Here is a 26,484-nt window from a genome sequence, read left to right on the forward strand (position 1 = left end):
TATGGAGAGCGACCCCAGTATGATTTATTCAAACGGTTTCTCCACGGAGATAAAATAATAAATAGACTGCAGACTTTTTATTTCCACAACACAGAACCAGAGGTCCAGGACCACCTTGGCAAACTACATCTCGCGCCTAAAAAAAGGCAAGCTTCGGTTACAAAAGAAGAGATGGCCCTGCCGGTTTAGTTCTCTAGTAGCCGAGAGTTCCAAGGACCGAATTAAAGATAGGTGACAATTCAATTATTTAAAAATAAAACAAAAGGAAAGAAAAAAGAATAGGCAGTGATGTTTTTGGTTCCAAACTATTTTAGACTCCCCAAACGAAACGTCCTTGGGAACAAGATCTTAATTGTGCTCTTATTTTTTTTTGTTTTGTTTAATTTTGGCTTCCTAGCTTTAAAATGGACCCAGAGATTGTTGTCATCACTTGCTTTTTAAAAAAAAAAAAACAAGAAAGGGGGTTGCCATCGGTATTGTTCAACCAATATAATCACAGGATGTGGCAAGGATTCAGCAACGGAATTTGATGGGATGTGGACAAATTTACTGCTCTTTTTTCCCCTTGGTTTGGGGGGTTGACCTTCTCGTTTCCTTAACATTGGAGGCTCGAAGGGGAAGCCCAGCCACCTTTTCTCGGACGCCGCAAAGGAGGGATTACAGCCGGGGTGGTCCACGACGAAGGTCCTTCGGTGGGTTTGCATCCGATCGGGGGCCAGGCAACGAGAAATGCCCCGGGGATCCCTCTGGCGGGTGGAGCCTGGTTTTACTGGAAGACGTCCGTCACAAGATGGGCTCTGTGCCGTTTCAATTGACCCTTGGCTCCTTTCCACCTGAAAGGCCCAAAGAAGCAGAGATTCATTTTGGAGTGTCCCCAAAAGTGGTTCACCTCCAACAATTCCCTGTAAAGCAGAGGTGGGTATTCAGCCGGTTCTGACCAGTTCTGGAGAGCCGGTAGCGGAAATTTTGAGTAGTTCAGAGAACCGGCAAATCCCACCTCTGGTTGGCCCCGCCCCCATCGATTCTCCGCCTCCTAAGTCCCAGCTGATTGGCTGGGTCTTCTTTGGTTGCCCTGCACAGGAGAACAGAGCTGGAAAGCAGGTTAGTGGGGAGGGAAGGGAAGGGGGATTTTGCAGTTATATCCTTCCCCTGCCACGCCCACCAAGCCACGCCCACCAAGCCATGCCCACAGAACTGGTAGTAAAATATTTTGGAATCCCACCACTGCTGAAAAGCTGAGAAAGGCTTAAAATGGGCAGGAGTTTGTAAGAGGTTTTAGTGGAGAAGTAGAAAGGAGATACAGATGGTCCTCGACTTACAAACGCAGTGGAGCCCAAAATCTCTGTTACTAAGCGAGGCAGTTGTTAAGCGAGTTCTGCCTTGTTTTACGACCTTTTTATAGTCACCATGGTTAAGTGAGTCATTGCAATTGTTAAGTTGGAAGCACCGTTGTTAAGGAAACCTGGGCTTTGCTTGTCAGAAAGTCGCAAAAGGGGATCGCGTGACCCTGCGGGACACTGCAACCATCATAAATATGAACCGGTTGCCAGGCGCCTGAATTTTCATCACGAGGCCATGGGGGAATGCCGCAACAGTCGTTAAGGAAACGACCGTAGATTGTTTGTTTTTTCTCAGTGCCGTTGTAACTTTGAACGGTCACTAAATGAACTGTTGTAAGTCAGGGTTCACCTATACTCCATTTATAACCATTTGTTTAGTGATTGCATAGGTGAGGCAATCTCTGTTTCCCAACCACCACAATTTAGGAATGGGTTCCATTACAGTCCTAAAATGAGGATTATTTGCAATTAAAACAAACAGACAAACCCCAAAACCCACGCTGGATATTTCTTCTGAGCAAGGACAGATCTTCCAAAGGTTTGTTCTCTGGATAAAAAGCACGCGAGATAAATCTATGAAAGGATCAAAGCCAAAAGTGTGTGTGTGTAGTGTTTGTGTGTATTTGCACACTGTGTTCCTGGCTGGCCAGTCCTCTCTTCCATGGACTGGAAGTGCAAAACCCACCCTTGCAAGAATCCACGACGGCACTGCACATCTCAGACAGTCTGTTTTACGATTTAGTAAGGCAACCTGGCCTCTGGCGGGAACAACCCAAACGGTTATTATTCAACGGCCCAGCTTCTGTGTCTCGACAGCGGGGACAAGGGGGCCTAGCCGGCATCTCCTAATTGGCGCCCTTTGCCTGCAGGACGGAGGCTCCAAGAAGCCAGGACTGGCTGTTCTCTTAACAAGGCCCACCATTCATGCTTCTTTATGGCCCAGGCTTCCAGGAGAGCCAAATTGACGGACACTATTGAAATCTTTCTTGGGAAGCAGAGAAAGAGACGAAAAGTGGGGCAGGAGAACCCAGCTTTTTGGAACGCTATTGCTGGCCACCTTAACTGAACCCCAGAAAGACCCTCCGAAGGTTCAGTGGCCTCGAGTTCAGCCGCAGTGATCTTCCCTCCCAGCCGGTTTTAATTTCTACCGTTTTAAAAAGTCGTTGAAAGCTGCAAAAAAAAAGGTCTCTGTCTGAACTCCCACGACTGCTGTAGGAGACGTTGTACACGATGATGATGATGATGATGGTAATGATGATTGTGTTTGTATCGGACAGTGATTTATTTCTCCTAGAAAAAAAAGAGGACTTTATTCTCCGGGCAAATAAAAGGAATGCAGAAATAATTCAGTTCCCTGGCACAGATGGGGATTTTTTTCTTTTTTTTTTTTTTAAACTAAAGCCAAACATATCAGCATGCCGGTCTTGGTTTTTATATATTATAAAGCAGGCCATTCTTGGTTTTTATAAAAAAATAATAATAACTTTATTAGAATTTTAAAGCGAAAGGGGAAAACTAATAAGAACAAATGCTGAGAATGAAAAAAAGAAAAAAGAAAAAAGAAAGAAGAAAAGTGCAACGGTTCAGAAATCAAAGAGAAAGGGGAATATTTAAAAAATGACTTCTGGTTTTCTTTTGGAGAAACCACTGGAAGCTTTCGAAAAGAGACTGGATATATATTCTATTCTATTCTATTCTATTCTATTCTATTCTATATTTTATTCTATTCCCTATTCCCTATTCTATTCTATATTCTATTCTATTCTATTCTATTCTATATTTTATTCTATTCCCTATTCTATTCTATATTCTATTCTATTCCCTATTCTATTCTATTCCTTATTCTATTCTATTCCCTATTCTATTCTATTCTATTCTATTCTATTCTATTCTATTCTATTCTATTCTATTCTATTCTTCTATTCTATTCTATTCTATTCTATTCTATTCTATTCTATTCTATTCTATTCTATTCTATTCTATTCTATTCTATTCTATTCTATTCTATTCTATTCTATTCTATTCTATTCTATTCTATTCTATTCTATTCTATTCTATTCTATTCTATTCTATTCTATTCTATTCTATTCTATTCTATTCTATTATTCTATTCTATTCTATTCTATTCTATTCTATTCTATTCTATTCTATTCTATTCCTATTCTATTCTATATTCTATTCTATTCTATTCCATTCCATTCATTCTATTCTATTCTATTCTATATTCTATTCTATTCTATTCTATTCTATTCTATTCTATTCCCTATTCTATTCTATTCTATTCCCTATTCTATTTTATTTTATTTTATTTTATTCTATTCCATATTCCATATTCCATATTCCATTTACTATTCTATTCTATTCTATTCTATTCTATTCTATTCTAGTCTATTTTATTCTATTTTAATCTATTCTATTCCATATTCCATATTCCATATTCCATTTACTATTCTATTCTATTCTATTCTATTCTATTCTATTCTATTCTATTCTATTCTATTCTATTCTATTCTATTCTTTCCTATTCCATTCTATTCTATTCCATATTCTATTTTATTCTATTCTATTCCATACTCCATACTCCATACTCCATACTCCATACTCCATTTCCTATCCTATCCTATCCTATCGTATCCTATCCTATCCTATCCTATCCTATCCTATCCTATCCCATCCCATTCCGTATTTTCTATTCTGTTCTGTTCCGTTCCATTCCATTCCAACAATAGAATATTGTTCTAAATCTGTCAGAAATGTAGGGTCTTCTGCTTGGGCGGGGGGTTGGACTAGATGACCTACAAGGTCCCTTCCAACTCTGATCTGATTTTTTACAGCAGCCGAAAGAATGAGTACAAATTTATACAACTCTGCGGTTACGACATTATTTATCTCTTTTCTACAGTCCATTTTTTTTCCTAATCTTGAAAACCGTATATAATTTCACTTTTTTCTCTTTCATGCAAAAAGTCAACAAGTCAGCATGCAGTTCAAATCCTCCCAGAATTCCCCAGCCGGACTAGGTGGACATCAGAATTCCCAAGGAATCGTGTATAGACTAATTCCCAGATTTCCCAAGCCAGAATGTGTGAACATTAAACCCAAAATGGAGCCCTTTAATTCCCCAAATTCCCTAGGTGGAAAACACGGAGAATTCCCCAACACTCTCAAAATTCCCTAGCTAGCATATTCAGACTCCAAGCCCCAGAGTTTCCCGAAAGTTATCTGAAGGGAGAAAGAAAAAAAAAAATACACAAAGTGTTGTGATTGGCAGGATCGGCCCTGTTAAGAAACTTTGAATCTGATGACTGTTAGATCGTGGATTGATGTCAGAACCAGGGAACGTTAATCTGAAGGGCAAGCCAGTTAATTAGCACGTTGCCTTAATGGGTATAAAAGGACACAGCTGAGCTGGTGCCTTTCGCCAGAAACAAAATGTCTATTTTGAATGAGGACGTTACTGCAAAGAGATCTCTGTTTGTTTGAATTTGGAAGGGGAGTCCTAACAGTTTCTGCCAGCCGTTATCTTGTTATTTTCTACAGTTTGATTTGATTGTGAAACGGCTGCTTTGTGTTTGTTCGTTTGGACCTCCAAGAGGAGACATAACACAAAGTGTAATTTATCTGGTTTCATCAAACCCTGCTAGGAAGCGTCAGCCATCAAATTATATATAGATATATATATTTGGATCTTTGGTTGTTCGGGTTTTCTCCCGCGTAAGATTCGAAGTATCTAGGCAACGTTTCGATGAAGATGCCTAGATACTTCGAATCTTACGCGGGAGAAAACCTGAACAACCAAAGATCCACATACAAATACCCGCGAGAACCTCAGAAAATATATATATTTATTTCTCCCTTTAGGCCTGTCAGCTTTGATGGGAACTTTTATGGAACATTTATTGCCCCTGGAAACAAATCTTTTGCATCACACAGATTTGAATTCAAGCAAGATAAATGCTAACAGAGGCAGGTCTTCGTTTGGAGGAGGAGGGGAATCCATATTTGAGAAAAATAAACAACAACAACAAAAAACCGGAAGTAGCCTTTTCTGGATAGGGTAGAGTTAACCCGAGTTATTTCCTCCCTTGGAGACAGAAAACAACGAAGGATTAAGAGGACAAGACGAGCCTTCCTTTGGGCAATGAAATGTATTTGTCCGATCAAAACAGATCAAGGAAATCCACGTTCCATTTTCTTTTCGATCTTAATTCAACTTCTTAAGGATATTTCGGAGAGTTGAATTAACAAGGACCTGAAGCCAAGGAATCTGCAGACGCTAGTGACTTTGCAATGGTGTGTGATTGGAGCCCAGGGGTGAAATACTTCCAAAAGGTTATCATTCACAAAGAGATCAAAAATTTAAGTTTTCCCCAGGCCGGGTGCACAGATATTCTAAAAAGTCTTCTGGAAAACAAAAAAGAAAGAAAACACCTCTCTTTTTGTGTTGTTTTGTTTTTTATTTAATTTAAAAAAAAATCCATTCTGCAATCTGCAAACTCCGGAGACCATTATGAAATTTATTATATTTTTTTCTCCCCACCAAATCATCTGCGACCGCTAAACACCCCAGCAATTCCCCCCACTTCTTCCCCTTGTAGGATTCTAAATAATGATCATAATAAAATCCACGGGAAATAATTGGCAATGGAGGTGATTGGAGCCATGCAGCTTCCCGGTTGCCATAGAAGCCATTTTTTAAAATATATTTTAGCTAAAGGGCGTCTGCTGCGTACACACCTTTGATGTGTACGGGGAATCAGAACGAAGGGGAAAGATTTATTTATCTGCACCCCATGTCTGCAAGGAAAGGGGTGAGGAAGGCGGCCTGGAAAGCCAAGAAGAGATTGTGATTGTGCGATCCGCATCGCTGCTGCACGCTGGTACAAAGGGACACAGAGGCAACAGTGTGAATAGATGCAACAGTATAGGAATTGTATAGTAGTGGAGTAGAGAACAAAGAAGAGCAGAACAGAACAGGATATTCTGCGTAAGGGCACGGAAACCACATTGCCTTTATTAATTGCCCAAAGGTACGTGACTTTTGGGTAAAAAAAAAAAAGGGAAAAAAAAAGAAATACAGATAGTCCTTGACGTACAACCACAGCGGAGCCTAAGATTTCTGCCTCTGAGTGAGACATTTGTGACATGAATTTTGCCCCATTTTACGGCCTTTACTGAATGAACTGTTGCAAGCCAAGGACTAGAACAAAACAGAAACTCTGCAGAAGGGCAGAGGAATCCACACTGCGCACACACACACGTAAATTTACACGTGTGGTTAAATGTAAATTTACGTGTGTGTATATGAGTATATATGTATATGTATGTACACACACCCTAAGATGATTAGGGGACAGGAGGTTAAAGCATACGAAGATAGGTCTACTCTTAACTAAGAGGAGTGACACGATAGCAGTCTCCCAATATTTGAAGGCTCGTCACAAAAAAGCAAGGGGTCGGTTTATTCTCCAGAGCCCCTGAAGGCAGGAGAAGAAGCAACATGTGGAAACTCATCAAGGAGAGAAGCAACTCAGAAATAAGGAGGAATTTCCTGACAGGGAGGACAATCGACCAGTGGAACTGCTTGCCACTAGAAGCTGTGGATGTTCCAACACTGGAGCTTTTAAAGAAGAGATTGGACAGCCATTTGATTGCAATGGTGTAGGGCAGGGGGGGGGCTAAGCTTTTCCATGAAAGTGCGCGCGCTTGCACCCATGATGCAACGCACATGGACGCCCCTCCCCCTGCGCATGCGACCCTATGGGTGTGCTCTGCATATGGGCACGCATCTCCCGTGCACAGGTCTCCCCCCAGGCGTGCACAGCAGATGCCCGACAATCAGATGGCTGGCGGGGCGCGCGCATGCGCAGTGCGGCTCTTCCGAGGAACCTCTCGCCGGCCGGCAGAAATAGCTCCGCGTGCCACTTCTGGCACACATGCTCCATAGGTTCGCCATCGCGGGTATCGGCTTTCCGGCCTGACCACAGGGCTGGACTAGAAGACCTCCAAGGTCTCTTCCAACTCTGTTATTCTGCTATGGGGAAGGGGAGTGGCGCTTACTTCGTCCGGATGCAGTGCTCCAAAGGGGAAACGAGGTCGTCCTCTGGGCTTTCCCCATAAAGCTGTGAGGTGTCTGTGGAGACAGAGGTGGTCAGCATTCATCGCCCTCAATTAGCGACCCCATCTTGATCCGTCTGCCCACAACGACACGGCGACTGTCGGCGGAATTCACCCGCCCCTGGTTTAAAGGAGACAGGGGTGAATACTACCAGCGGTTATGAATCTAGTAGACAGATTTACAGGTAGCCCTTGACTTACAGCAGTTCAGTTAGTGGCCGTGCGAAGTTACAACAGCGCTGAAAAAAAAAAAAGGTCATTTCGCACACTTGTGACCGTTGCAGCATCCCACTGGTGGAATTCTACCGGTTCGGTCCGGTTTGACTGAACTGGTAGCTCCAAGGATCATCTGTGAGCAAACTGGTTCTCTCCGAGAATCAGCTGTTGGGCCCGCCCGCCTGCCTCGGTTCTATACTGATCTTTATTTACTGGATTTCAAGCTCAGCTGCTCCGCGTGGCACAGCGCATTGCCCTGTGTCAGCTGTTGAAGCCATAGGGAGAGTGCAGGATTGCAAGGGAAGGTCAGTAGCAAATCGTCCGCATGCATGCACAAAACGTGCACTCGCCGAGACGGTTGTTACACTGGTTGAGTCCCACGCCGAGCCACGCCCACCATGCCATGCCCACAGAACCAGTAGTTTAAAAAAAAAATTTATTTTTTTTTAATCCCACCACTGCCGTGGACACACAATTAAAATTCAGATGCTTAGCAACTGACTCATAGTTACGACGGATGCAAATGTCCCGTGGTGGGTGTCACATAATCCCCCTTTGCGATCTTCTGACAAGCAAAGCCGATGGGGAAGACGGATTCGCTTCGCCACCGTTTGACTAATTTAACCACTGCAGTGATTCAGTTAACACGTCTGGCAAGGGAAGCCTTAAAACGGGGGCGGGACTCGCTTAGCAAATGCCTCGCTGAGCAACGTAAATGTTGGGCTGAATCACAGTTGTAAGTCGAGGGACACCTGTGCCTCTCAGGAAGTTTGTGGAATGGATCTGGTCTTAAGCACCAACATGGACAGAGGCTTCCATCTATGTTTCAACCCTTGAATGGTCCCCTCTGATTTTATTTCCTTGGGCTCCAAGATCACTGCAGTCATGAAATTAAAATAGGCATGGTCCTCGTGAGGAAAGCTATGGCAAACCTAGGTGGCAAATTAAAAAGCAGAGACACCTGTGAAGGTATTGAGATTTAAGAGCTGACCAGCTGCTCTAAGGCTGATGCAATGAAGATGAATCAGAATAGGTACTGCCGGTTTTAGACTAAGAAGGGGGTCCACAGAAGTTTTACCCCTTTAAGAGGTGTTTATATAAGGCAGCCATTAGAGGGTGTATTCTCTCTCCTGATGTCCTGTCTTCATTACGGTATTCTGTGCAGAGTTAAGAAGACTGATGGCTTGCCAGGCATTTTCCTACCACGTATATTTCTGTATATGTCTTGTCTATAAGCCACCGTTAAATGTCTAAGCCTCTGGGTGCCATGTTTTGCTCCTGGGTTGTCTCACAATAGTAGTCACACTGCAAATGCTCTGACAATGCCATCCTTTCTGACAAGGATTCCGTGCGGTCAAAGCTCTGTTTTTCCCAGAATCACGTATGGCCGGGAGAGAGGGACCATAAGAGAGGCTGAGCGCTGAGGAACTGAATTGTGATTCTGGATCAGGAGTCTCCAATCTTGGCAACGTTAAGACTTGTAAACTTCAGCTCCCAGTCTTGAACTCTGGGAGTTGAAGTCCACAAGTCTTAAAGTTGCCAAGGTTGGAGACTCCTATTCTGGGGAAGGTTCTTGAGAAACGCTTGGACTTCAAGGTGATCCAATCAATCGGTGTCCCAAAGGTTTTTTGTTTTTTTTTTCAACAGGCAACTGGACATTCCTAAATTCCCTCCCCTTCCTCACCATCCAGCCAGAGCCGAAGAAGCTTCTAGGGTGAGAAGCGAAAGGTCTTCAAAGGTGAGAAGCGAAAGGTCTTCAAAGAAATTCCAGATGCCTCCTGAGAAAGCACCTTTGAGACCACCGTGACCTGGACGACTGAGACTCTAGAAAAAGTACAGAGAAGAGCATCAAGGAGGAATAGAGGACTGGAGGCAAAAACTTATAAGAACGGTTGCAGGAACTGGGCATCAGAGGTGGGTATTCAGCAGGTTCTGGCCAGTTCTGGAGAAATTTTGAGAAGTCTGGAGAACTGGCAAATCCCACCTCTGACCGGCCCCGCCAACCCCATCTCTGCCCCCCGAGTCCCAACTGATCGGCTGGGTCTTCTTCGGTTGCCCTGCACAGGAGAAGGGAGCTGGAAAGCAGGTTAGGGGTGTGTGGAAGGAATGGAGATTTTACAATATCCTTCCCCTGCCATGCCCACCAAGACAAGACGAGCCCCACCCACAGAACTGATAGTAAAAAAAATTTGCATCCCACCACTGCTGGCTATGTCTAGTCTAATGAAAAGAAGGACCAGGGGAGACATGATAGCAGTCTTCCGATATCTCAGGGGCTGCCCCAAAGAAGAGGGAGTCAAGCTATTCTCCAAAGCCCCCGAGGGCAGGAGAAGAAGCAATGGGTGGAAACTCATCGAGGAGAGAAGCAACCTGGAATTTAAGGAGGAATTTCCTGACTGTTAGAACAATTAACCAGTGGAACAACTTGCCACCAGAAGTTGTAAATGCTCCAAACCTGGAAGTTTTTAAAAAGAGGTTGGATCAACCCTTTGTCTGAAGAGGTGTCGGGTTTCCTGCCTAGGCAGCGGGTTGGATTAGAAGACCTCCAAGGTCCCTGCCAACTCTGTTACTCTATTTTATTCTAAGTTAAAAACAATTGAAATCCAGATGCCTCCTGAAAAAGCACGTAGGGGACAACCATGACCTGGATGACTGAGAATCTCCACAGACAATCAGTCAAGGCTGGAGGGAATTCAACCCTGGCTGGACGAAGCGATCCCGAATCTCAAATATTTTGGTCACCCAATAAGATAAGGTGAAGATCCTGGGAAAGATGGAAGGGAGAAGGAGAAGGAGACGGCAGAGGATGAGATGGTTAGATAGTGTCATCACCGCAAGGAACATGAATTTGGAAACACCCCAGGAGACAAGGGAGGACGGGGTGGTGGTGGGTCCTGGCATGACCCTCGGGTTTTGCACAACCAAAGGTTGAGTTTGGCCAAGGGGGTATCTTTCAAAGTCCGGGAGAAGCCGGGAGAAGATGGATGCAACTTCTGGCCGGGCGGTTTGCCCACAAAGCTAGAAAGAACGAACGCGAATTGCAGCGAGCGAACAAGCAAAGTCCACCCCATTTCTTTCAAAACAAGTCATGCACCCGCCCCCATCCCATCTACCAGGAGGTTTGGGTGTGTGGGGCCGGGGGGGGTGGGGTGTGTGTGTGCGGTAAACAGATGGCACAGTTAGATCTGGGGGCGTCCTGTGAAAACAAAAATTTCAGGCTGCCAAAGATGACAACAGGTTAAAGGGGGGGGGGGGAGGCACAAGGAAGGCAGAAATGTCAGTTTCCACAGCTCTGCAATTACACCCCAGAGGTGAGAAATAAACAGGAGAGCAAGGGGGGGGGGAAACGAGGACCCCTGACAGCAGAACAACAGAGGAAAATGGGCCAGGGGAGGCCATTTTTCGGTAAATGTCTTTCAAACGGGGCTGCCCGCTTGGAATAGCGAACTAATGGGCAGCGGAGGTTAAAAGGAAAAACGGGAAAAAAAAAAGAGTTCCTGAAATTTATTGCCATGGATGTTTAAAAGGAGAAAAAAAAAATAAATAAAAAGTTAACAGCTTGCCATTTTCCTGTATTTTTGTAAAGTCTCCGAGTTAATGACCGTGGCTTACAGATTGGGACCAGAACTTCCACTGCTGAGCAAAGCAATTGTGGAATGAGTCCTGTCCAATTTCGTTCGTTTTGTTTATTTATTAAAAATGTTATGGCGCCCCCCCGACACGTGAGGGGCTCCATTTTATGACCTCTTTTGTGGGAGGGGGGGCACTGTGGTTAAGCAAAGCACCGCAGTTGTTAAGTGAGTTAATTCCCCGGTCGTTAAATGACTCCAGCTTCGCCTCGGGGTTGACTTTGCTGAGTTCCCGTGGTCGAGTGATTGCCGGCTGGGTTCTTGGCAACAAGTTCGCATTTGCGACGGGATTAGAGAATTGTGTGGTCAGGTGAGTTTGAGACCCTAACCCAGCCAGCCCTCTTACAAGTCAATGAGGAAGTCAGGAGGAAATTCACCTGTTGCGATCTTGCTTAATGACTCTGGCGACTCGCTTAACAACGGTGGTTAAAAAGAAGCTGGTAAAACTGTGCAAAGCCTCACTTAACAACCACATCAGTTTAACTATAAATTTTTGGTCCCAACTGCACAGGGGGTCCTTGACTTACAACCACAAACTGAGCCAAAAATTTATCTTGATTAAGTGAGGAATTTGTTAAGCGAGCTTTGTCCCATTTTACGACCTCTGTAGCCTCAGCTGTTAAAGTGAACCACCGCAGTTGATTAAGTTGGTAACTCGGTCGTTAAGTGAACCTGGCTTCTCTCACGCACTTTGCTTGTCAGAAGGTCGCAAAAGGGGATCACGTGATCCCCCCCCGGGGGTCATTGCGTCCATCATAGGTATGAAAGGGTTGCCAAGCATCCAAATTTTGATCACATGACAACAGGAATGCTGCCACAGTCGTAGGTGTGCAAAAACAGTCTCACCTTTTCCAGTGTCCTCTTTTTCCAGTGTCACTGTAATTTCAAATAGTCACTAAATGAATAGTTGTAAATTGAGGATTAGCTGTATTAACAACTTGCACCTGTTGACACTTGTATTTGATTATTATACGTACAGAGGAGAGAGAGAGACACAGAGAGATGATAGACAGATAGACAGACAGACAGAGATAGATAATACACACACACATATAGAAGGGGGGAGGGAGAGAAAGACAGAAAGAAAGAGAAGATAGATACAGAGAGAGATGAAAGAGAGAGAGCCGGAAAGAAACAGAGAAGAGATGATAGATGAATAGATGGATGGATGGATGGATGGATGGATGGATAGATAGATAGATAGATAGATAGATAGATAGATAGATAGATAGACAGACAGACAGACAGACAGATTATATATACATATACATACACACACACACGGGAGTGGCGAGAGAGAAAGACAGAAAGAAAGAGAAGATAGATACAGAGAGAGATGAAAGAGAGAGAGCCGGAAAGAAACAGAGAAGAGATGATAGATGAATAGATGGATGGATGGATGGATGGATGGATAGATAGATAGATAGATAGATAGATAGACAGACAGACAGACAGACAGATTATATATACATATACATACACACACACACGGGAGTGGCGAGAGAGAAAGACAGAAAGAAAGAGAAGATAGATACAGAGAGAGATGAAAGAGAGAGAGCCGGAAAGAAACAGAGAAGAGATGATAGATGAATAGATGGATGGATGGATGGATAGATAGATAGATAGATAGATAGATAGATAGATAGACAGACAGACAGACAGATTATATATACTTATACATACACACACACACGGGAGTGGCAAGAGAGAAAGACAGAAAGAAAGAGAAGATAGATACAGAGAGAGATGAAAGAGAGAGAGCCGGAAAGAAACAGAGAAGAGATGATAGATGGATAGATGGATGGATGGATGGATAGATAGATAGATAGATAGATAGATAGATAGATAGATAGATAGATAGATAGACAGACAGACAGAAAGACAGACAGACAGACAGATTTTATATACATATACATACACACACACGGGAGTGGCGAGAGAGAAAGACAGAAAGAAAGAGAAGATAGATACAGAGAGAGATGAAAGAGAGAGAGCCGGAAAGAAACAGAGAAGAGATGATAGATGGATAGATGGATAGATAGATAGATAGATAGATAGATAGATAGATAGATAGATAGATAGACAGACAGACAGAAAGACAGACAGACAGATTTTATATACATATACATACACACACACGGGGTGGCGAGAGAGAAAGACAGAACGAAAGAGAAGATAGATACAGAGAGAGATGAAAGAGAGAGTGCCGGAAAGAAACAGAGAAGAGATGATAGATGGATGGATGGATGGATGGATAGATAGATAGATAGATAGATAGATAGATAGATAGATAGACAGACAGACAGACAGACAGATTTTATATACATATACATACATACACACGGGGGTGGAGAGAGAGAAAGACAGAAAGAAAGAGAACATAGATTCAGAGAGAGGAGACAGAGAGAGGCACAGACAGACAGAAAGAAACAGAGAAAGATAGATACAGAGAGAGATGACAGAGTGATAGATAAATAGATAGAGATAGACAGACAGACAGAGAGATAATAGAGAGAGACAGAGACAGAAAGAAGATAGATACAGAGAGAGATGAAAGAGAGAGAGAGAGATTGAGAAAGAGAGATTCACTTAACAATTGTGGCAGGAAAAGTCATAAAGTGGGGCAAAATTTACATAAGTCTCACTTAGCAACTAGGAATTCTGGGCTCAATCGTGGTCGTAAGTTGAAGATTACTTATACATACATAGACAGACTCGCACATACACACCAATTTCCCCTGGGCATAAAATACAGGTTAGGATTTCCTTGCCTATGCTGACTGATCACATTTAGGTGGGCTTGTCTGCATTGATTTGACTGAAGTAAAAGGATGAAACAAAATTAAACTTGTTGGGGCCTTATTGTGGTTATTTTTCCCCGCCCCTCCTTATTCCTTTTTCTTTACTTTCTTTGGAAAAAATGTCCCTGGCATTTCAGTCAAAGGCTGAGCGTTCTAGATAAATGTGCAGATCTCAGCATAATGGGATTTTTCTCTCCTCAAAAATATTGTACTTGGGATGGCCTGTAATTCTGGTGACCTGCAGTCTTAACTGTCCCTGGGAGAGCTCTCCAAAAAGTGAAGGTTTATTATGATGATTAATGAAACACGGAAGGTACTCGAAACAACTCTGGGTGGCTTACAATTAAAAAGTTGGTACAGAAAGAAACTGGCTAAGGGGAAGAGAAAGAAAGCCGGTAAAATCATTTCTCTGTCCAAAGGCTCTGAAAAAAAAACCCTAATTAAATTCTTTCCTATCGGTAGAAGTATGAAGTCCTTGGTGCTCTGTGAGTTCGTGGTTTGCTTGCAGATGTTTCATGACCCAACTAGGTAACATCGTCAGTGCTACAATGGGAGTGGGGTTTGAGGGGGGGGGAGGAGGAGGAGGAGGAGATGATTTGTGAGGCCGTTGGTGCTCTCTGAGCTTGTTCTGTTTTCCTGTAGACATTTCATGAACTAACTAGGTAACATCATCAGTGCTAGAAGGGAGTGGCAGGTGCTCTGTTTATACCAATGGATTGCCCCTCAAGGTTGGTGGGCATATTTCTTTCTTTGTGATCCGTGATTAGGCTGTTGTTTACTGTTAGCTTGTTTGTCTGAATTGGTAATTTCTTGATTGGGGTATATGTTTGTTGGCCAATATTAATCTCTAGATTCTTCCATTACCTCTATAGTTGGGTCATTGCCTGCAAGAAAGCTACCACCAAGGATCTCACAGCCCTCCTCCTTCTCCTCTGTAGCACTGATGATATTACCTAGCTTGGTAACTAAATGTCTGCATAATGAAAGTACCAAGGACACCACAGTTCAGTCCTAAGCTACAAATATTCTCATTTATCCATGTTATGTCTCCTCTTGGAGATTCAAACGAACAAACACAAAGCAGCCGTTTCACAATCAAATCAAACTGTAGAAAATAACAAGATAACGGCTGGCAAAAACTGTTAGGACTTCCCTTCAAAATTCAAACAAACAGAGATCTCTTTGCAGTAACGTCCTCATTTAAAATAGACATTTTGTTTCTGGCAAAAGGCACCAGCTCAGCTGTGTCCTTTTATACCCATTAAGGCAACGTGCTAATTAACTGGCTTGCCCTTCAGATTAACGTTCCCTGGTTCTGACGTCAATCCACGATCTAACAGTCATCAGATTCAAAGTTTCTTAACAGGGCCGATCCTGCCAATCACAACACTATCCATATCAGTAGTATCTGTTGAAAACACAACTCCCAGAATTCCTAACTAGCACAGATGAAATCTGAGAAGTCTGTAAGTTGTGCTACTAATGAAGACCAGGTTGAGGAAAACTATGAATTATGACCTGCCAGGAACACAAGGAAAGCTATATCGGTCCTACGTTCGATACTCCCTTAACCTTGTTCCATCTTTCTTGAAAGATTTCTGATCTCCTACCGATGGTTAGACGGATCTCCTCTTGCTGATTGGCTAAACCGTCGTAATAATACAGGTCAAAGCGCCGTTCCGTCCTCCAATCTGCCAGCAAATCCTTTTGCAAGCAGAAGAGGACGCTGAAGTGACTCTCGCTGCACACCACCCAAATTGGAAACCTGGGGGTCTTGAGATAACAGCCCACCTGAGCAAAACAACAAGGAGAAGGGGAAAAAAAGTGCACTTATTTAAAATGCCGGTCATTCAGGTCATGGTTGTCCCAAAGATACACAAACACAGGAGAACAAAGCCATCGGGACAAGGTTCAGTGGTCCACCTGCTTTTGAAAGACAAAGGCCGCTCTTTGGAAGACAGCAAAGTCCACACTTTGGACAGAGATGACCACTGGCTTGAAAGAGGGGTCCAAGAGGCCATCTAGTCAAAACTGAACAGCCCATACGGCATCATCCATCTCCAGTCTACAACACGAATCATTTTAACTGTTCCAGGAAGGCTCCAGGCCCATTTGCACTCTTCAGGTGACCCTGAGGACACAGATAAACCTCCAAGTGGCCTCAAGGACCCTCTAAAAGGATGCAAAGGACCAGCTGTCTGCAAGGAGCATAAATCCTTCCATTCCACACCGTCCAGTCAGAGCCGAGGAAGCTTCTTGGAGGAGAAGGGAAACGTCTTCAGTGAAAAACCAGGAAGTCCAGTTGCCTCTTGAAAAAAGCACCTTTGGGGACATTAATTAAAAATAATCATTGCTTTGGAAGCCCATCAAAAGTGAACGAGTATTTAACCCATTAAAGTCTAATGGGTTCTAGACCTGACAGAGGGAACCATATTAGCGTTACAGAGAAAGAACATAGAGGCAGTCCTTGAGTTATGAATGGTCTCTTAGCAACTGTTCATATGACGATCAAAAAAAAAGAAAAAAAAGAGGTGCAGGCAGTCCTCAACATCCAATCATCTATTTAAGGACCATTCTAAGTTATAACAGCATTCTTAAAAGTGATCGACAATCACCACAGCATCGTCAACATGATCAGAATTTGGGTCCTTGGCTATCAGCAGGCATTTATGATGTCATGGGGGGGTCAGGGGTCAAGTCACGTGATCACCATCTGTGACTTCCCCTGCTGGTTTTTGACCAGCAAACTCAAAGTGGGGAAAAGCTGGTCTAAGGGTTGTATTTTTATTTTTTATTTTTAAAAAGCAAGCTGTGCTGAATTTGGGATAGAAGATTTTATACTGCGTTTCAGGTCCTCAGGCTTTTACAGACGCTTCTGATACTATAAAAATGTTTTAAGTGGTGCTCCAGCTGTTGTTCCTAGTTGTCTCCTGTGTGACAACCCTGACATGGAGGACTGAGAATCTCTATAGATCAGTCCAAAGATCTTAAAGCCCTCAAAACTGAGAAACACATCCTCAGATAACGACTGTATTTTCAGCAGTTCGAATCCCTAGCGCTGCGTAACGAAGGGAGCGCCCGTTACTTGTCCCAACCTAGCAGTTCGAAAGCATGTAAAAAATGCAAGTAGGAAAATTACCTCCCCTTTGGTGGGAAGGTCACAGAGACCTGTGCACTTTTGAAGGCGTTTCGTCATGCCGGCCACATGACCACGGAGACGTCTTCGGACAGCGCTGGCTCTTTGGCTTTGTAACGGAGATGAGCACCGACCCCTAGAGCCAGAAACGACTAGCGCGGATGTGCGAGGGGAACCTTTACGTTTGCTTTTACCTGGTTTATTGAAAAGACTAACACCCCCTTCGAGGTTAGCGAAAATGAACCCAAACTCTAGTCCAAAATGTTGGAAATGTAAAAACATAGAGGGAACCTACTTTCATATGTGGTGGACCTGTAAAGAAGCCCAGAAATACTGGCAAAAAATTAGAAAATGGCTGGAGGAGATAACCAAAGAACAAATAGAATACAAACCAGAGTTCTTCCTACTAGGGATCTCTGATAAACATTTTCCTAAAAAGACGAAATATATAATAATTCATATTCTAACTGCGGCCAGATTAGCATTTTCCCAGTGCTGGAAATCATCCTGTTTACCTACAGATCAATTGGTCATTCAGAAAATATGTGACTGCGCAGAAATGGACAATTTAACCATAGCTCTTAAAAATAAAGAGTCTTCAGCATTTGATAATAATTGGAATGCGTGGTATAATTGGTTATATCAGAGATAAACTGTTCAATGAATAATGGGTAATTTAAGCATAAGTAGTGATAAGATGTGTATAATTAAAGTAAGGTAGGAGAATTGGATCTTGCAGACTGTCAAAAAGGAAATCTGTCTGGTTTTAACGTATTTTCTTTTTTCTTCCGTCTCTTTGTTTTTTTTCTTTCTTTTATACTTCTTTTTCTCCTTTTTCGGTCGCAAGACCGAGCTTTTTTTTTTTTTTTTCCTCTCTCTTTCCCTTCTTTCTTTCTTCTTTTTCTCTCTCTGTTGCATATGTAATGTTGTTATGTCATTTTTTAATTGTAAATTCAATAAAATTTATTAAAAAAAAAAAGAAAAGACTAACAAGACATGATAGTAGTCTTCCAATATCGGTCGTAATTTTCATATGTGAAAATCGGTCCTAAGTCACTTCTGTCGGTGAAGTTGTTACTTCGATCTGACGCTAAACGAACGGTTGTTAAGTCGAGGAGTAACGTGTACGAGAGTAAACCTTTTGACCCAAGACCCCAGACGGAATAGCCGAGAAGCCTGGACGGGTGCAGAAATCCCCATCAAAAACAAAACAGGGATGTCGAGCTGATGATTTCTGCCTTTGTGGGTCATTTTGTAAAAAGTTTTGACAGTTGTAATGGAGCCAGGGGAAAAACCAACTTGAAACGTCAACAAAGGAAGAAGTCCCACAATCTGCTTTGGCCAGAGAGGTAAGAGGTGATGCCAGCAGCCAAAACCCAGTTATACTTTTCTGTGAAACTAATTTTAAGAATGGGAGTGTTTGCCGTAACGGTGTTGATTTACACACGTGTTTCTTAATCACAGCAACTTTAAGGCATGTGGACTTCAGCTCTTAGTATTCCCCAGCCAAGCTTCTTGGGGGATTTTTAAGAGAGAAAACAGCCCTAAAACAGACATTAGTTTTGATTCCCAAAGGAATACAATCCTAGGAAAGAGAAACCACAAAGCGAAGGGCGTGTCAGGTGCCAAGAAGAGGAAAAAATAGGATACGGGGGTGAAATCAGAACATGGCAGGACAAAACGTACACTAAGATATAAGCTAGAGTAAAGGGTAAAATGTAAATTAAAGTAAAAATTCAGCAAAAAATAAAGTAAAGAGTAAAGAATAACATAAAGAGTAAAGTAAGGAATAATGTAAAGAGTAAAGTAAAAAAGCAAAGTAAAAAATAAAGAGTAAAAGTAAAGAGTAATGTAAAAAAGCAAAGTATAAAGTAAAAGTAGAATAAAGAATAAATAAAAAAGCAAAGTAAGAAGTAAAGAGTAAAGCAAAAAGTAAAGAGTAAAATAAAGAGTAAAGAGTAATATAAAGTAAAAAGCAAAGTATAAGGTAAAATAAGAAGTAAAGAGTAAAGCAATGTAAAATAAAAAGTAAGGAGACGAGTAAAAGGCAGGCATTATGGAGGCTACCTAGTGTGGCACAAAGTTAACAGGGAGAAGCACAGAAACCGGAGAAGATGAAATGATTCACCTCTTAAACCTCAGGGGTTTCCACTTTTTAGAAGCTGCAATATTTATCTTGGGATTTAACCTCCTTTTTAGCGTTGGACAAGAGGAATGTCTGCATTTCTGGGTGGATAATTTCAAGGGACTGGATTCCACTTTGGCTTCTGGCCGTGCCAACATCAACAGAAAACAACTCCAAAAGGGTATTTCTGGATTCTTTTCATGCTTCTCCAGTAAATAAAACTGTCCTCCAAAACCCATCAAAATACAGGCAAACCCCCTTGATTTTTAGTTTTTATTATTATTTTTTCTTATCTCTCAGGTGTCTAAGAGATACATCTCAAACTATTAGGAATTCCGGCATGTTTTCGGTTAAATAATCTTTTAACTGATTATAAAGTTCTCATTTAGGGAGAGGAAGAAAATGGAGTGACTGGCAAAAACAATTCCCCCCAAAGACTCAAGTCTTCAAAATCCATGTTTCTACATTTTGGCAACTTGAAGATGTGTGGACTTCAATTTCTAGAATTTGCAGTAGAACTGGCTGGAGAATTCTGGGAATTGAAGTCCCCGTGTCTTCAAGGTAGTGAGGTTGAGAATCGTTGCTCTTGAATACAGACTGATGTGGGAACCGTCTGGGTTCCAATTTTGCAATTTATAGGTAGTCTTTGACTTCATGACGCCATCGGTCTGCTAAACTAATAATTCCCTCCACACTGTCCAACTGTTTGCAAAGTCTGCAGTACTATTACTATTAATCTTCTCATCAGTCCTTATCACCCATCCCCTCCCACTTGTGACTGTAGGACTGTAACTCTGTCGCTTGTATCCTTACGATTCATATTGACTGTTTCCTTGTATGATTTGATTGCTTATTGTACCCTATGACTATCATTAAGTGTTGGACCTGATGATTATTGACTCTTGACAAATGTCTCTTTTCTTTCTATGTACAGTGAGAGCATTTGCACCAAGACAAATTCCTCGTGTGTCCAATCACCCTTGGCCAATAAAAGAATTCTAATTCTTCTAATTTTTAGTGACCGTTTGAAGTTACAACAGCCCTGAGAAAAGTGACTTGTGACCATTTTTTTCACACCTAACGACCGTTTTTCCAATTTAAGAACTGCAGTGATTTGCTTAACAACGGTGGCAGGAAAGGTCGTAAAACAAGGCAAAGCTCATCAACACATGTCTTGCCTAGCGACGAACGTTTTGGGCTCGGTTATGGTTGCTAGAACGAGGATTAGCTGAATTTAAAAAAGGAAGCTATTTGAAAATGGAATTAAGGAGAAAACTGGCGTGCAGAACAAGGCCAAAGGATACAGAAGGATGCAGGCCGGAAGGGCAAATGTTTGGGTTGACTTTGGTGGAAATCTTGTCAGTTCAACTCGAATAAAGTCCTCCTTTTGAGTTACTTGATGGATTGATGAGCTTGGGATAACAGAATAGCAGTTGGAAGGGACCCTGGAGGTCTTCTAGTCCAACCCCCTGTTAAGCAGGAGACCCTATACCATTCAAGACAAAGAGGTGTCCAATCTCTTCTTAAAAGCCTCCAAAGTTGGAACGCTCACAACTTCTGAAGGCAAATTATTCCATTGATTGATTGTTCTTGCGGTTGGTAAATTCCTCCTTAGTTCTAGGTTGGGTCTCACCTTGATTAGTTTCCACCCGTTGTTTCTTCACCTGCCTTCAGGTGCTTTGTTTGGAGAACAGCTTGACCCCTTCCTCTCTGGGGCAGCCCCTTAGCTATTGGAAGACTGCTGTCATGTCACCCCTGGTCCTTCTTTTCATTAAACCAGAGATACCCAATTCCAGCAAACCTTCTCTGTATGTTTGATCCTCCAGTCCCCTAATCCTCCTGGTTGCTCTCTTCTCTGCACTCTTTCTACATCGTGGTGACCAAAACTGGTTGCATTATTCCAAGTCCAGTCTTACCGAGGCCTTATAAAACTGTACCGTCCACTTCACGTGATCCCAGGCAAAGGGGACGTTATACCAGCCTTCCCACCAGCCTTCTCCTTACCTGGCAGACGCCATAATGCTCAAAGAGGGACAGCAAGACCACATCGCTACGCCCACTGATGCCTTTCAGGAGGGTGACGTCGCCATTTCCTGAGTCCAGCTCCATCACATCGTTGAAGACATTGGATACGGCCCTGCCGGTCAGTAGCAAGTTGACCAGTTCCTAGTTTCAGGAGAACAAAACGATGGGCGGATTATACACCAGTTGGGACTTTAGACGGGCTCAAAGAACCCGATACGATCGCTTGACTCCAGAAATGAATTCGAGGGAAAGGAGAAACGTTCTTCCAGTTTTGGGTGTAGGGAAGCTTAATTACAGGTAGGCCTCAATTTACAAACAGTCCGTTTAACGACCGTTCAGTTGCAGTGGGAGTGAAAAATGAGGCTTATGACTGTTTTTCACATTTACAACCAATGGGATTCCCCTTTTGCGATCTTCTGGCAAGGGAAGTCAGATTCACTTAACAACCGCGGGGCTGTAAAATAGGGCAAAACTCATGTAACGCATGTCTCACTTAGCGACAGGAATGTTGGGCTCGATTGTGGCTGTAAGTCGAGGACTGCCTGTATAGATGACAATAGGATTGCATTTAAGCCCCAAATCTCTGTTCGCTAAGTGAGACAGTTGTTAAGTGAGTTTTGCCCCACAGCAGATGAACATGGAACGTTTGGGGAATATGTTTAAAGTTGAGTGTTTCTAAAGTTCTGATTTGAAAAAAGAAATATTAAAAGTAGTGATCTACAACTTTCATCATAGCAAATACAAAAAAAAAAAACCCACCTTAGAGATCCTATACTTCCTAAAAGTTACGATCGCCTTCTTCCCATAATCCATCCCTCATGCAAATCCACAAATTTATTATTTTTATTTTTCTCGGTTTTTACTTTTCTCTTCCCCTTTTCTTTTTCCTTCCCTTTCTCTCTTCCCTCCCTCCCTTTTCCTTCTTGGTTAACTTTAGGTCTTTTTGTTATGTTTTTAATTCCATGAAATTATTCTTTTAAAAAAGAAAAAAAAAAGTTCTGTCTGTTTCTGTTTCTGTTCACGTGGCAAATCAATCCAAATACATCTAAAGGCATGATTGATACAATTGCTGATGAGTAAAGACTGAAGGTGTCAGTGAAAGACGGAAGAGTGATGGGAAGTTACGAATCTGGCTGATTGATTGACTGATTGATCGCAGGGGGTGGGTGCATCAAGACCAGGTCTTGGGTGATAAAAAGGAGGAAAAAGCACAGGAGAAATTAAAAGGAAAGTGGAATTGCAGCTAGTCCTCGACTTACGACCACAATTGACCTCAAAATTTTCTGTTGCTAAGTAAAACATTGGTTAAGTGAGTTTTTGCCCCATTCTTTCTTGCCACTGTTGTTAAGTGAATCTCTGCAGTTGTTAAGTGAGTAACACAGTTGTTAAGGGAATCTGGCTTCCCCATTGACTTGGCTTGTTAGAAAGTCGCAAAAGGGGATGATATGACCCCGGGACCAGGCAGCAGTCATAAATGTGAGGCGGTTGCTAAGCGATCCCATGACTATGGGGATGCTGCAAGGCCGTGATGGTGAACCTATGGAACCGATGGTGAACCTATGGCACGCCGGAAGTGGCACGCAGAGCCATTGCTGCCGGCATGGTGAGCCCTCCCCCAGAGCAGGTCTACTGGGCAGGTGTCCTCACCGCCCGCCTGACAGCTGATTGTCAGGTACCTGGCCTACGATGGGGGGGAGGGGTCACACATGCATGCTCAGGGGGCATTGGGGGGGAGGCTGCGCACATTGCCTTCTGGGTACTGGCATTTGAGCGTGCAGGCACAATTTTCGGCACAAGAGCCCAAAAAGGTTAGCCACCAGTGCTGCAAGGGATGTAAGTTTGACAAACAGCCATCAGTCGCTTTTTTCCAGTGCCGTTGTTATTCTGAAGGGTCGCTCAATGAACCTCTACTGCAGGACGGGTAAAATACAAGTCCCGCTAAGTCAAGGGTCCCCAAACTTGGCCACTTTAAGACTTGTGGACTTCAACTCCCAGAATTGTTGGGAGTTGAAGTCCCACAAGTCTTATTCAAGTGGCCAAGTTTGGAGACCTCTGTCCTGGGTGGACAAAGAAGACCGATTCATCATCAGCCATCCAAAGGAATGGAAAACAGGCGTGAAGAGAACCAGTTTGATCCAGTAATTAAGGCACCGGGAGAGAGACTGGGGGGAGTTTGAGCCTTCTTGCCTTAGCGATGAAAGCTGGCTGTGGTGACTCTGGGCCAGTCCCTCTCCCTTAGCCTAACCCACCTTAAAAGTTTGCCATTGTGTGGAAAATGAGGAGGAGGGAAGTGTGCTGGATGTGTCTGCCGCCTCCAATTATTTCTAAAATTTTAAAGGTGGAGTATAAATAAAATATAATAACATGAAATGAAATAATGAAATGAAATGAAATAGTGAACTGAAGCAAAACATAGTGTAGAATATAGAGTAAAATATAAAACAAGTCAAAAATAAAACAAAATTAAAATAATTAAATTAAAAACTGAATTAAATTAAATCAAACTAAATTAGGAGAGGGCCAGATCAGAGCTTAACTTCCTAAAAATGTGTCAGAAACAAGCCATATTCGAACCTTTCTGCAAGAGTAAGAAGGTGGCAGATTGAACGTGCAGAGAGACATTCCACAGAAGGGGGCCACCACCGAGAAGGCTGCCTTAGGGGATCCCGAAGGGCTCAATTGCCTCTAGGGCAGGAGCTCAGCCAGTTGATGACCGTTCCAGGGCGACACTGGTCAGATAATTTACCCTAGAGTGGGACCCGGTGTTGCCACTTTCCTCGACTTGACCCCTTAGCAACTAACAACTCCAGAGGGACTGGTTCTGTAGCCGGAACCTCCAACTCATGGGCCCCGCTGGGCCCTGTTTACCTGCATGCAGTATCCGTGTGCCCCGATCAGTGGGTTTGTGGTGACATCCACATCTCCACGGACTCTGTTGGGGAAGAGAAAAAAAAATCCTCGTCGAAATTAAATTCACGAAACTGGTGCACATTTCTCCTTTTTCTGCTCGAAGTCTGGTTATCGTCCTCGGAAGGTGAACAGGGGTTTGCACAGAAAAATGAAAGCAAAACAGTAAAAAAAAAAAAATGCCAGGAGAATGATAGAGGGAGCAATCTATGTGGGGAGTCCTCGACTTATGACTGCAATTGAGGCCAACATTTCTGTTGATAGACGAGACAGTTGTTAAGTCAGTTTTGCCACGTTTTACGACCAAGCACCTGAATTTTGACCACAGGGGATGCTGCAACAGCCATAAGTCTTGTGGCTTTGAATGATCGCTAAATGAACGGTTGTAAGTTGAGGACTCCTGGGTATGGATGGCCTTGAAGGATGAGGGAAGGAGACGCCGCAGAGAAAACAACCATATGAGGAGCCTCCAGTTGTTTTGTATATGCATTTGCATTCTTGTAAACCTACATCTTGATTGGCTAAAACGCGCACAGCACTCGGATTGGTCGCGTGCGCGGCACTGATTGGCCGAGCCAATCGCGGGTGATTCGAGCGGCTGTCATTGGCTGCGGCGCCCAATACCAGTTCAATATAAGCCGTCGCGCTCCAAGCCGGCAGCCAGATCTAACTTAAATAAAAAGAGCTTTAAACCAGTCACTGCCTCACGTCTCTTCTTGGGACCGATCGACCGACTTAACACCAGTCCCTAAACCATGAGAGCAAAAAAACTTAGAAGGTCTCATCCCAAGCAATTTAAAAGTGGAAGAAGGAAATCCTCTATACACTGCAACCTTTTGGGTATTGTTTTTAAGAAATTAAATATTTCTTAAATTCACCTTTTCACTGAAGAAGAAAAATGAATTCAAACCACAGGATACGTTTTCAGTGGCCGTATTGGGCTTCCCCTAAAACCAGAGGAATTTAACTAGGATTCGGACTAAAAACAGGGGATGTGAAATCACATTTTAAAGTCAAATACTATTTTTTTTTCGGTTGCTTTAAAAAAAAAAGAATCTGATTCTAAAAATAAAAGCAAGGAATAATTGTTATTGTTCCCTGGAATGCCGAACCGAAGCTCGGCATATCGAGGAAGTATTTGGACTAAAAAAAGCTTTTTAACTGCAGCCTTGGAAAGCAAGTTTATCTCACTAAAAAGAAGTTTATATTAATAAACCACCATCATCAAAGAACAATTCTAAGAGTTGATTTATAGTAGGGGCTCTTTCAAAGAATGTCAAGTCCAGAACATGACCGGAAGAAGAAGAAAGTGGAAAGTTGCTGAGATATAACGAGTATTGGTCGGACACTGGCCGTTTTTTTTTCCTTGAATGACATCCATGGGATTCCCATGGCTTTGCTCGAAGCCAACTCACGGATGAAATATGCGTCAGTTAGGAGCTCTGGGACATCAAGGGTGAACAATAGAAGGAAGTTCTAATCCCATCCATAGTTGCAAATGTTCTGGGAACGCCAAGTTGAGACTAAGACACCGGAGGAGAAGCGACATCTGGGTTTTCCATCGTTTTTCCTAGGGTGGAAATAACCGGCAAACTGAGCGGCATTTCTAGAGGTTGAGGAAGCCTCTTCCCAAGGCCAATATCTCAGTGCATTCGAAGGAGGGTGACCTCAAGGGTTTTTGACCAGCAAGGCGCAGAGAAAATGGAGGAACACGCAAGCTACAGAAACTTGCAGAAGCTCGGTGTGACTATCTAATCCAGGGGTGTCCAACCTTTCACCTTCCCTGGGCCACATTAGAAGATGAAAATTTGGTTTGGGCCGCACATAAAATAAAATAACAGTAACGATACCTGATCATCCCAAAAAACCACAGAAAACATAGTTAACATATTCAATTGATTTGGAAATGAAATTAGGGAGATGTTTTTATTATTAATTATTTATTAAAAAAATATTTTTATCACTTTTTTTTTATCACAGTTTTTTTATCACGGTTTATTTTCCGGCCAAATTTTGCGGGGGGAGTGGGGGGAGAAAGCTCGCCCACCTCACGCCTACCTCTCCTCCTGCAAATGGCCCGGCTGGATGAGGCAGGACTGGAAGGCAGAAGCAGCAGCAGCAGCGGTGGGGCAGAAGCCTTCACCCGCCACGCTGCTGCTTCTGCCCCCACCACCCCGCCGCTTCTGCC

General features: G+C 42.9%; 1 protein-coding gene across 1 annotated transcript in view; it reads right to left on the minus strand.

Annotated features, from left to right (window-relative positions):
• Positions 1-449: 449 nt before the first annotated feature.
• The window catches only part of MINDY4 (MINDY lysine 48 deubiquitinase 4), a 74,661-nt gene continuing 48,626 nt past the window's right edge, over positions 450-26,484 (minus strand). The window contains exons 9-13 of the mRNA XM_087917569.1: positions 24,258-24,321; positions 21,369-21,530; positions 15,714-15,894; positions 7,401-7,473; positions 450-833 (exon numbers count right to left, since the gene is read on the minus strand). Of these exons, the coding sequence (XP_087773695.1) occupies positions 767-833; positions 7,401-7,473; positions 15,714-15,894; positions 21,369-21,530; positions 24,258-24,321 (547 nt within the window). The 3' untranslated portion in view covers positions 450-766. The remainder of the gene's footprint in view (positions 834-7,400; positions 7,474-15,713; positions 15,895-21,368; positions 21,531-24,257; positions 24,322-26,484) is intronic.

The sequence above is a fragment of the Pseudonaja textilis genome, chromosome Z (assembly GCF_049901715.1).
Source record: "Pseudonaja textilis isolate UNSWEBS1 chromosome Z, rPseTex1.2, whole genome shotgun sequence".
NCBI lineage: Eukaryota > Metazoa > Chordata > Lepidosauria > Squamata > Elapidae > Pseudonaja > Pseudonaja textilis.